General features: G+C 38.1%; 1 protein-coding gene across 5 annotated transcripts in view; it reads right to left on the bottom strand.

Moving 5' to 3' along the window:
- Positions 1–12745, bottom strand: part of BBS9 (Bardet-Biedl syndrome 9) — a 441850-nt gene that overhangs the window by 415636 nt on the left and 13469 nt on the right. For 4 of the 5 annotated variants that reach the window (XM_078440700.2, XM_078440701.2, XM_078440705.2 and 1 more), the window contains exons 2-3: positions 9137–9257; positions 469–619 (exon numbers count right to left, since the gene is read on the bottom strand). In XM_078440700.2, coding sequence (XP_078296826.2) covers positions 469–619; positions 9137–9248 — 263 coding nt within the window. In that variant the 5' untranslated portion in view covers positions 9249–9257. The remainder of the gene's footprint in view (positions 1–468; positions 620–9136; positions 9258–12745) is intronic. The other variant, XM_078440712.2, reaches the window with a different exon arrangement.

Below are 12745 nucleotides of genomic sequence, written 5' to 3'. Positions count from 1 at the left end.
TTAAACAAAAGAAACGAAGGACCTTTCTACACCAAATAAGTACTAATTGACTTTAAAGTTTCAAAGTTATTTACCAAATACCAAACTGCTACTTTGTCTAATTATTTAAACAGACATTTATATAATCTGTACAATTAGTGCTTTAAGTAAGTGATTACTTTCTATTTCTTTATTTGGTTATTTTCAAAAGCTTCTCTCTTTTCCTTTAAACCTCTGATGTGTCAGGGATCTTAGTCTGTTTCTATAAAAAAAATTCCTAAATTATTCTCTTAAATGTGCTGTTTTCCATATTAAAAAAAAAAAAAAAAAAGTTCAGTACATGAGGAACACACACCCAGGTAAAAATATCCAAAAAATATATTAACTCATAGATGGTCTTTTTTTCATTTAAGAATCCACAAAAATGACACAGTGGGGAAATGACACTCTAAGTAAGATAAAATGCCAGGATTAGTGGGCTGTACTTACGAAACAAACTTTCCTACTTCCACTTGTAGTATTGGATCTCGTAGATGCACTTCTAGAAGCATATCTTCAGCTTGAGCGCCATCTCCTGTTTTTACAGGATGGGGGTTAAAGATTCTTAGGTATCCCATAAAGCTACCCACAATTATTTTATCTGTGGAGAGATTTTTTTAAAAGATATAAGAAGAAACAAACATTACCAACAAATTTCTTTGGAAATAAACTTTCTAATGTCTAAAAAAGAAATTTAAAAATTAAACAATCAAGTCTTGTTTCATATACAATGGCCAATCTGCCAACAGATGATGTAATTAAAATGAACTTATATTAATAACATAGTTTTTCAAAAAGAATTTTTTTATATCACCAATATTCACACATACTAACGTATTACATGTTTTTCCTAAGCCTTGCTTTGGTGTCAGTGTTATAATTTAACTCGGTCAAAGTAAGTCCTTTTACAAAAGACTAGTATAAGGTTGTAAACTGATTTCATCATAGAGTATCAACTCTACAGCTGGTTGTAAAAAGGATTCTGAGGCCTCACTACGTAGAGTGCTCTGATTAACAATGTCTACACTTGGACACAACAGGGAGAAATGGTTAAGATAGGTGTTGTGTGTTGAAGTGTGTCCCCCAAAAAAGATATATTGAAGTCCTAACCCTCAGTATCCATGACTTTATTTGGAAATTAGGTCTTTGAAGACGTAATCAAGTTAAGATGAGGTCACACTCAATTAGGTGTGCAATAGGACTCTCTTACAAGAAAAGGAAGTAGAGATGGCGGGGGAAGAAGAATGTCCTGTGAAGACATGCAAGCAGAAGATGATCATGTGACAATGGAGGTAGAGATTGGAATGATACATCCACAAGCCAAAGAATGCCTAGGACTACCAGAAGCTGGAAGAGGCAAGGAGGGATCCCAGAGGCTTTAGGGATAGGATGGCCCTTTCAACACCTTGATTTCAGACTTCTAGCCTCTAAAAACTGTCAGAGAATAAATTTCTGTTGCTCTAAGCCACTCAATTTGTGGTACTTTGTTATAGCAGCTCTAGGAAACTAATACTCTGGGTTTTGAAAGTGCTGTATTAGTATAGAATATTGACTTTTTCTCATCTACTTAAAAGTAAGAGTTCTATATACTTATTTACTGAGAGTTTACTATGCACCAAGCAATGGTCTAAGTAAGTTCTTTTATGTACTAACTCACTAAATCCTCATAATAACCCAATGAGAGAGGTACTATCCTGGGAATTTCAATCCTGAATAGAGACACCAGGAATCTGCTGCTCGATGATCTGATGGCAGCCCCCTGGAGGTCTACAAAGTCTCTAGAGCCATGCTGTTCCCATCCCCCACTAAGACTTGGCCAATTCAACTCTTCCTGCATTTGGAAGATCTATGTCACTCTTACTCCAATCCCTTTTCATTTGTATTTATCATAGCTGTTTCCTGTAACCTATGGCCAAATAATAATAATAATAATAATAATAATAATAATAATAATAGATTTTTAAAAATTGGCAGCAGAGAATAAATTGCAGGTATCAATTCCTACAGGGATATTTGGAAATTGGCTCTTTAGCTGAGCTGGGGCACAAAAGCAGTAAGACTCCTGTTCACATTGTAAACAGGGTTAAAAGACACTGTACACAGTGACAGAATGGCCAATCAAGTTAACACCTCCAGTTAATGGGCATCTAAGACTCTGTGCCCATTGCAGGTGGCACTCTAGTGGACTGGATAGCTGTTGACCTAGGCCAACTGAACAGGAAGAAGGAATACCAAACCATATATAAGATGGCTTTTATAAAGGCACTGGATAAGTTAAAATAAGAGAATGATAGGTTTAAACCTCAAAATTCCCATCTCAGTGTAAAGAATAAAACTCTGGGTCCTTGGGACGCTGCAGAAAGAATTTCTCACTTCTTACATCAGTGGGGCTTAACCACTAAGAATCTAATTCAAGGATTGCTTCTATAGGTTTTAAGTTACAGTAACAAGTGAGTTCACAGTCTCTTCAGGTTTCCTGCATAAAAGTAAAGACAGGGATGCCTGGGTGGCTCAGTCAGTTTGAGAGTCCAACTCTTGGTTTCAGCTCAAGTCAGGACCCAGGGTCATGGGATTGAGCCCCGAGTCAGGCTATGCACTGAGTGTGAAGCCTGCTTAAGATTCTCCTCTCCCTCTGCCTCTCTCCCCCACTTATACATACTCTCTCTCTCTCTCTCTCTCTCTCTCTCCCCCTCCCTCCCTCAAAAAAAAAAAAAAGAGTAAAGACATTCATCAGAAAGAGGGGGACTACAATGTTACATAATGAGTTACTGGCAAAGTCTTGGATATACTTAAACCTCCAAACTTTTCTAAAACACTCCCCCACTGAGCTTGCTATGTATCCCACCATGCCCTAATCCCTATTTCACGCACTAAATAACCAAGATTCAACTTCAACACAGCCCTATCTTCAGAGATAAAAGGAAGGCAGGATGGCAAAGCCCACATAACAACAATTTAACCCCTAAAATCAAAAGGTGTAAGTATGATAATTAAAACAGCAGGACTTTTATAGTAACCAGATCTCCGGTAATAGTCTAATTTCTAACTATGATTAATGGGATCCCCAGGAATGAAATGAATAGGCAACTCATTAAAACCCTTTTTTTCCCAGTGGTTCACTTATTTTTTTTTATTACCAAGTAGTATTCAATTGTAAGAATGTCCTATAACATGTTTATTAAACTCAAGTTTTTTGGGAGGCACCTGGTGGCTCAGTCAGATAAGCATCCGACTTCGGCTCAGGTCATGATCTCATGGTTTGTGGGTTCAAGCCCCGCATCAGGCTCTGTGCTGACAGCTCAGAGCCTGGAGCCTGCTTCAGATTCTGTGTCTCCCTTTCTCTCTGTCCCTACCCCACTCGTGCTCTCTCTCTCTCTCTCTCAAAATAAATAAACATTGAAAAAAAAATTTAAACTCAAGTCTTTTTTTTGAAATCTATAACTAAAAATATTCTAGGTCCATGAAAAAGAGGACTAACTCAAGCCACCATATAGACAGTCATGGCATCTCACTCATTTCCACACTTAAGTCAATTTACAGATTCACAGCCCCTTGAATAAAGACAACACAGTGTATAGATGTTGCTATAACACCACACATGCCTAATATAAATTTTCCTCAGATCCTTCCTTATAGGACCAATAGTCATTTATTCAGGTGCACTGAGGGAAGGGAAATACCTAAATTGTGTGAGAACGATGAATACTGGCTCCAGTTACTACTAACTCTCAAAGCCCAGAAATATACTATTGTTTCTAATTATGGAGACTCAGTAATAAATGAATTTTTTAACTTAGTTCAACCAGTGAGAGAGCAAAGCCAGCCTATGATTTCTCTCACCCAGTTTCTGAGAGTTTAAAGGATATGTATTGCAGGCACCTGGGTGGCTCAGTTGATTGAGCATCCGACTTCGGCTGAGGTCGTGACCTCATGGCTTATGAGTTCAAGCCCTGCGTCCGGCTCTGTGCTGACAGTTCAAAGCCTGGAACCTGCTTCAGATTCTGTGTCTCCGTCCCTCTCTCTGCCCCTCCCTCAGTTGTTCTCTGTCTCTCTGTCTCTGTCTCTCTCTCTCTCTCTCTCTCTCTCTCTCAAAAATAAATAAACATTAAAATTTTTTAGATTTTAAATAAAGGAAATTTATTTCCACAGAAAACAGTAGAACACCCATTTGGTTCCCCAACATTTACATGACGGATATTATATTGGGACAGCTGTATGGAAACCACTGGAACTCTATCTCCCAGTTAGGGAGAAAATGAAAAGCAATACCACTCCTAGGCTTGATTTGGGGTAGTTTCCAAAATTCAATACCAAAAAGCTTCAATATGCACATGTGGTGATTCCCATCACATCCATGTTCTATAACCAAATGTGCCAATATTGAAGTCTAATGGGTCTTATAGAAAGAGTTAGGGTTGATCTGTATAAATTGGCAATCCCAATTTCTTCTATTATTCCACATCTTATCTTTTCTTGGAGCCAACTGATACGACTCATCTGCTTGAATACAGTTCTAGATCTTAATAATGCATTTTTTCCTTTCTAGTAAACACAGAACAGAAACAGATGGCTTTCACCTGACAAGAAAAGGCATTTATCTTTAAATGTACTGCCACAACCCAATCTGCAGGAACCAGGACTACCTCATCACCTCTTAACAGCCAAATAGGACTGAAAGAAATCTGAGTGAAACCCAGGAATCTCCAAGGACCCTCACCCATACTATCGGGAGCAGCAATAAATGAAACTACTACAATCCTCTTCAGGCGATCATTAGTGTTCTAGATCCCTCAGGAATGAAGGCCTACACCAATTCTCCGGTTCCTTAATCTCCGCTCAAGACCAAGAGCCCTAATCAGCTGGTCAAAGTTAAAAAAAAAAAAAAAAAAGAAAGAAAGAAAAGAAAAAGCATAGTTACATAGCCTTGTGACCAGACACAAAACAGAAGGTATTTCCCCATTATGACTTCTTTAAGTTACCATACAATTTTTTCTACTCCTTAATCTTAATTTTTAAAATTTTTCTTTCTCTTCTTTTCGTATAGGTTTTGAACACAGATTGTACATACATACCACTTAGTCTAAAGGCCAAATATTGGAACATGGTAATGACTCAATGACAAGAGAAAGGGATATCACCCAAAGATCCTGGACTTTTGCAGAGCCAGGGCTCCCTGAAAGTGTCTCTGAAGCAGTAGGTGCACATGGTTTATCTCCCACTGCAGATGAGTAGGAACACATGCTTGTGCAGTATATGGGGACAGCTGCCACAGGTGAGGTATCAATGCTGAGTAGCTAAAAGATAAACATAGCAGCTATTTTTCTGTCAGCCCTATGTTTTCTACTCAGGATTCTTACAGGAAACTAACTCTCCTGCCTGACCACAAGCTGGCATGAAACCTAAGCTGACCCACTCAGAGTCTCCCTCTCAGCCTCACTCTCACTACCTCTCTCACGAGTCGGAATCTTGAATTAAGAAAAACACTTTAAATGCATGGTGTCCGATTTCAACAGGGATCTCAAGACTTAGGAAGGAATCCTTCTATATATCAAGTTGGCTTTGCCTACAATGATTTCAAGATGCCTAATACCATCTTTTCACTCTCTGATCACCCCAAAGAAAGTAGGGGTCATTACTGTTTCAACTTCCCGACCTGACCTGCAAATTTCTCTTCATCTGTATCCATTCTTACCCTCTCGCCTTCTGTCACAGTGAAAAAAAAGTGGTCACACCTGTTTAAGGGTAACTCTTCCCTCTGCACACCTGATCCCATCTCTATCTTCTCTGAATTCCTGCTCTATTTTTTTTAAGATTTTATTTTTTTTATAAAATTTTTTTAATGTTTATTTATTTTTGAAACAGAGAGAGACAGAGCATGAACCGGGGAGGGTCAGAGAGAGAGGGAGACACAGAATCTGAAACAGACTCCAGGCTCTGAGCTGTCAGCACAGAGCCCGACGCGGGGCTCGAACTCACGGACCACGAGATCATGACCTGAGCCGAAGTCAGACGCTTACCGACTTGAGCCACCCAGGCGCCCCTAAGATTTTACTTTTAAGTAATCTCTGCACTCAACGTGGGGCTCAAACCTACAATCCCCAGATCAAGAATCACACACTCCTACAGACACCTACAGAGCCAGCCAGGTGTCCCGTCCCTGCTCTATTATATCCTCCATGCCATACACTGAATTTTTCCCACTTCTCCTTACCCTATGCTGCCCCCCAGTTATTATCCTCCCTTCTTCCCTTCACAGCTAAGTTTCTTTAAAGAGCCATAAACACGCAGTCTTCCGAACCTTCCACTCCTTCTTCTCACTACAAATCTAGATTTTGTCACCATTGTGCCCACTCATCCACCCTCACCAAGAACACTAATGAACTACTTGCTGCTAAATGGTGTGGAAACTTCAGTCTTCCTGTCACTAAACCTTGCCTCCCAGGTACCAGCCCAACTGGTTCTCCTTCCTCTCTGCTTGCCCTTCTCAGAATCTATTACTATCTACCCTTCCCAAACCTCCCCCTTAAATGCTTGTATGCTAAAGGTTATGGTCCTAAGGTTCCTGCCCCCTTATTCCACCTTCTTTCCCTGTGCATTTTCATGCATTTCCAGGGTTTCAAATACAACCAGCATACGGCTCACTTCAAAATCACTACCTCTATTCTGCCTACTAGACATTCCTTTCTCAAACAGAGCATGTCCCAAACTGCTCTCATCTACCTTCCACTCCCTAAGATCAACAATAATTATTCAACTGTAGGGTACCACCATTCAACAATGGAGCTTGTCAAAAATGCAGATACCTACACCCCCCTGTAATCCACCTCCCTCCAGGAAACATGGCCTTATAGGATTTTATATAGGTGAAATAGAAAATCTTTATCTATAATAATCACCCCCAGAATATGATGATGCTGGTGGTCCAAGTTTTGAGAAATAATAATCCAGGATTTTTTTTTTCCTATGTGGGACACACACAGGAAATTATTTTTGTATAGTATCCTTGGGAAAACAGAGGAAACTGCTCACAGTGGCCAAAAATTGGGAAGAAGCAAACTAGTAACTGGTAACCCACTGGTGGCACCTCAGTGAAGAGCTCTAAAAGAAATGAGTAAACAGTGGCCTATTAAGACAATCAATCAGGATAGTTTCCAACCAAGTTGAGCTTCAGATAGTTTGGGCGTAAATGAGTTTGAAATTGTTCTCTATGGCATATATTTTTGTAGTCTCAGCATTCTATGCTGCCAAATAATAAGGGAATCATAAGTTTTAACAGGCAGGAGATAAGGTTCATAATGTTTGAGGAAACTCTCAGAACACCCTCTGAGTAGAAGACTTTCCCATCTCCTATCAGTGGAAGGGCAGGGCCCAGATTTTCCTTAGAAATAATCTGGGTGCTCAGTACAGCTTAGTACCTCCCATTCTTCTTTGTCAATATAATTTTCTTCTTTCAGGGGAAAAAAAGCAGGAGAGAGGGAAACAAACCACAAAAGACTCTTAACGACAGAGAACAAACTGAGGATTCGTGGAGGGAGATAGGTGGGATATGGGCTAGATGGGTGATGGGTATTAAAGAGGGCACATAGTGGGATGAGCACTGGGTGTTGTATATAAGTGATGAATCACTGAATTCTACTCCTGAAACAAATATTGCACCGTATGTTAACTAAAATGTAAATTAAAAAAAATTTTTTTCTCCTTTCACCTTGTCCCCAAGATTCTATTGTTTTTGTTATAGGAAAGGGAAATAAAATAACAAAAAAATGTAAGGGGACAATATTTATAAACACTGAAAAAAGAATGATTATAATAAGTTTGTTTTTTAAAAAGCTAATGACTATCTGGATTACAAAAAAGAAAAGAAAAAGCTCATGACTATAATCATTAAAACAGGGGCACCTGCATAGCTCAGCCGGTTGAGCGTCAGACTCTTGATTTTAGCTCAGGCCATGATCCCATGATCATGGGATCGAGCCCCATGTCAAGTTCCATACAGCATGGAGCCTGCTTAAGATTCTCTCCATCTCCCTCTGCCCCTCTCCCCAGCTTATGCTCTCACTCCCTCTCTAAAAAAAAAAAAAAAATTAAAAAATAATAATAATAATACAATTTCCAAATAGCAATGACATAGAACTAAAATGTTTTAAAGACTGCTTCAAAAAATATGAAGATGCAAAGAGGAGCAAATCAATATAAGAATAAGACAGAATGTTGTTTTCAGTATCATAATATGAAAATGAAAGTAATGATTTAATTATTTTTCCTACCATCCAATAGAACTAGAAAAATTTTTCCATTCTGGTATGAATGGCTTTCAGATTCAACTTTTAGAAAATAGAATTTTCTGGGGCTCCGAGTGGCTCAGTCGGTTGGGCGTCCAGCTTCAGCTTGGGTCATGATCTTGAGGTTTGTGAGATTGAGCTCTGCGTCAGGCTCTGTACTAAGAGCTCAGAGCCTGGAGCCTGGAGCCTGCTTCAATTATGTATGTCTCTGTCTCTCTGTCTCTCTCTGTCTCTCTCTCTCTCTGCCCCTCCCACTTGTGCTCTGTCTCGTCTCTCGAAAATAAATAAACAATAAAAAAAAAAAAAAAGAAAATATAGTTTTCCTTGAAAACAATTTCTAAAAAATTTCAAAATTAAAAATATTTTGGGACACCTGGGTGGCTCAGTCAGTTAAGTATCTGACTCTTAATTCTGGCTCAGGTCATAATCTCATAGTTCATGGGATTGAGCCCCATGTTTGGCTCTGTGCTGACAGCATGGAGACTGCTAGGGATTCTCTCTCTCCCTTTTTGCCCCTCCGCCTCCTTTCTCTCTCTCTCTCAAAATAAATAAATTAATTAAAATATTTTAGTGGCTCTACTTCCAAATAATATGACAGAATCAACACAAATAAAAAAAAAAAAAAAAAAAAAAGCGCAAAACAGAAGTAAAAACTATCTTTGTTAGCCTTGTTAGCCTGCTACCTAAATATTACTTATAAGGAAAACTACCTTAAAAACTAGGGCTTAATTCTATAGTTCACTTACATTCTATAAAGTACATTTTTAAAAAGGAAGTCATTTTTATTTTATTTCTGTAAAGCTTTGCTCCAAGATGCATGGCCATAAGTTGCTTACCTTGTCCATTTCCAGTATTGTCAACATCAGCCAAACACAAACAGCCTTGATCAAATTCTTCTTTTTCTCCCAGAACAGTAGACCACCAATCCCGGGCTTTAAATAAAGACATTTTTGTTCACTATAAAAAGAAAGCATTTATTTATAGTAAAAATCTACTTCACACCATGAATTATGAATTAATTATTTCTTAAGGCATAGCAAATTAAACTTGGACAATGTTAAAACATTTCGGAATTTAACTTTAATTTTGTATTTGGCAAACATATGTGAAACCACAAATCAAATGGCTGGAAACATAATCAAATATTTTGCAATGCCATTGGAGAGTCAGTCTGAAAAATTATACGTGTATGTTGGGCCAATTCTCTCTTCTGGGACATGTAGTAGACAATGACACACAGTAACAAAAAAAAATATTCTTTGTAGGATCAAGATTCAAATTCTAATAGCACTCATTAGTACATAATTCCTTAGCAAAATACCTAATTTTCCTACAGTTTGGTCACTGAAAAGACTGCATCATCTCATGCCACAATGAGTTTCTGAGAAAAGCAAACGAAGTCAAACGTATCAAATGGCTAACACTGGAACTAGTATATTACAAGGACTCAAAAAGCATTCACACCCTTTCCCCATTCTAATTGTAGAAAGGCAAAATGGAAGAAGAAAATTCACACCAAAAAAGAACCAGGAAAACCAGGTATAGGTGCATTTATACCACTATACCACTAACCATCTGTGACACTGGCAACCCATAAAACTTCTCTCTGCTTTGATTTCTCATCTAGAATAAGGGTATACCAGCAACATCTACCACAAAGGTACTGACATGGGTGAATGTGAATGCCCACTGGACCCCAAATTATAACACAAACATCACATATCCTGAGATTCTATGAAAGTTCGTTTATCCAACATAAATAAGCCTTTCCTTCATGCTACCCTGATTTAAATAATAGGAAATACAGTCAATTTTCCTTATTTATAAAGACATTCCATTATAAGGTCACAGCAAACACTGAGTTAGTAAATACTGAACTATTGCCTCTAGGGGAAATAGAGAAGCTCCTGTGAGCCTCTAGTCACAAATTTTTCATCAACCAATCAATACATAACTTTGTTTTTTGTGTTTCTCTGTTTAAAACTACTTTATTTAATATACTGTTGATTCATTAACATTCAACTCTACAGTCAGCAACACTATAACTCATATATTTGAAGGAAGCTTATCTGATACATGTATTTTCTCTGTAAGGTATATCACAGCCTTCTTGCACCTAATTAGAAACATTACACAGGACTTAAGCATTTTATATGGGGACGATTTTAAACAAAAATCAGAGCATATAAATAAATAAACAAATCCAAACAACAGAGATGTGGAAAACATGGCACTAAGTAGGCCACAAAAAGGACACTTATTTATAGTATAAAGCTGAAACAAGAAGGCAAAGAATCACTGTGATTGATATCTTCCAGGAACATGTGTGTCAAGTGACTTAAATTTTTTGCCACTCTGTGTATGACCATGAATGACCCAAAAGCACCATAAGTATTGACTCTGGTATCACAAATAAATTTTAGCAAACAGGTAAACTCACAAATATGGAATCTGCAAATAATGAGGATCAACTATACATTTAAAAAATGTAAATCAGGGGCGCCTGGGTGGCTCAGTCGGTTAAGTGTCCGACTTTGGCTCAGGTCATGATCTCACTGTTCATGGGTTCGAGCCCCACATTGGGCTCTGTGCTGACAGCAGAGCCTGGAGCCTGTTTCAGATTCTGTGTCTCCCTCTCTCTCTGCCCCTCCCCCACTTGCACTCTGTCTCTCTCTGTCTCAAAAATAAATAAACATTAAAAAAAATTTTTTTTTTTTAAATGTAAATCAGGAGCTCCTGGATGGCTCAGTCGGGTAAGCATCTGACATGGCTCAGGTCATGATCTCACAATTCTTGGGTTCAAGCCCCGCATCAGGTTCTGTGCTGACAGCTTGGAGCCTGGAGCCTGCTTCAGATTCTGTGTCTCCCTCTCTCTCTGTGTCCCTCCCCTTCACACTCTGTCTCTCTCTCTCTAGAATAAACATTAAAAATAAATTAAAAATAAAAAATAAAAAATGTAAATCAATCTGCTTCTTAAAGTATGCCTTCCACATAGGTTAATCATAGAAAGCAAGACCACTTGCTTTCCTTAAGTTGGCCAAGAAAATAGCTGAGAATCATGCAGTGGTGAAAAGTACAGACTCCAGAGGTGGTCAGTGTGAATTTGGATATATGTTCCATACAAACCAAGAAACCAAGGACAGGTTACTAAGAGTTACCAAAACTCCCCATACTTCAGCTTCCTCATCTATAAAATAAAGAGGAATAAATAAGAATGTAGTAGAGGCAACCTATGAAAAGGAAGAAAATATTTGCAAATTATATATCTAATTATGATTAATATACATAATACATAAAGAACTCATGAATATCAACAAAAAAATTGTTTTAATGGGCAAAGGACTTGAATAGACATTTAACCCAAGAAGAGTTACATGGTCAAAAAGCATGTGAAACAATGTTCAACATCACTAATCATTAGGGAAATGCAAATCAAAAACATAATGAAATACCACCTCACACCCATTAGGACAGCTACTACAAAAAAAAAAAAAAACAAACAAACAAACAAAAAACCCAGAAAATAACAAGTGTTGGCAAGGATGTGAAGTAACTGGAACCCTTGTGCATTGTTGATGAAAATCTAAAATAGTGCAACCACTATGGAAACTGTATGGTGGTTCCTCAAAAAATTAAAAATATAAATTACCATATGATCCACTCATTCTACTTCTGGGTATATATCCAAAGGAAATGAAAACAGGAGTTCAAAGAGACATTTGCACTCTTATGTTCATAGCAGCATTATTCACAATATCTAAAAGGTAGAGGCAACCCAAGTTGGGTTTGTCCATCAGTGGATGAGTGGATAAACAAAGTGTGGCATATACATACAATGGAGTATTATCAGTCTTAAAAAGGAGGGAAATTCTGACACATGCAACATGAATGAACCTTAAGAACATTATGTTAAGTGAAATAAACCAGTCAAAAAGACAAATACTGCATGTTTCCACTTATATGAGGTACCTACAGTAGTCAAATTCATGGAGAGTAGAATGGTGGCTGCCAGGGTTGGGGTGAGAGAGAAGTGGGAAGCTTTAGTTGATGGGTATAGAGATTCAGTTTTACAAGGTGAAAAGTTTTGGAGACTGGTTGCACAAAAATGTGAATGTACTTAATACTACTGAACTGTACACTTAAAAATGGTTAAGATGCGGCACCTGGATGGCTCAGTCAGTTAAGCATCTGACTCTTGGTTTTGGCTCAGGTCATGATCTCACAGCTTTCGAGTTCAACCCCCACATCAGGCTCTGCACTAACAGCACAGAGCCTGCTTGGGATTCTCTCTCTCTCCCTCTCTCTTTGCCCCTCCTCTGCTCACACACTCTCTCACTCTCTCTCCCAAAATACATAAACTTTTTAAAAAATAGTTTTAAAAAATTATAATAAAAATAAAAAAATAAAAAATAAAAAAGTTAAGACAGTAGGGTGCCTGGGTGGCT

The sequence above is a fragment of the Panthera onca genome, chromosome A2, assembly GCF_046562875.1.
Source record: "Panthera onca isolate mPanOnc1 chromosome A2, mPanOnc1 haplotype 2, whole genome shotgun sequence".
NCBI lineage: Eukaryota > Metazoa > Chordata > Mammalia > Carnivora > Felidae > Panthera > Panthera onca.
This window is presented reverse-complemented; position numbering and strand designations above follow the sequence as displayed.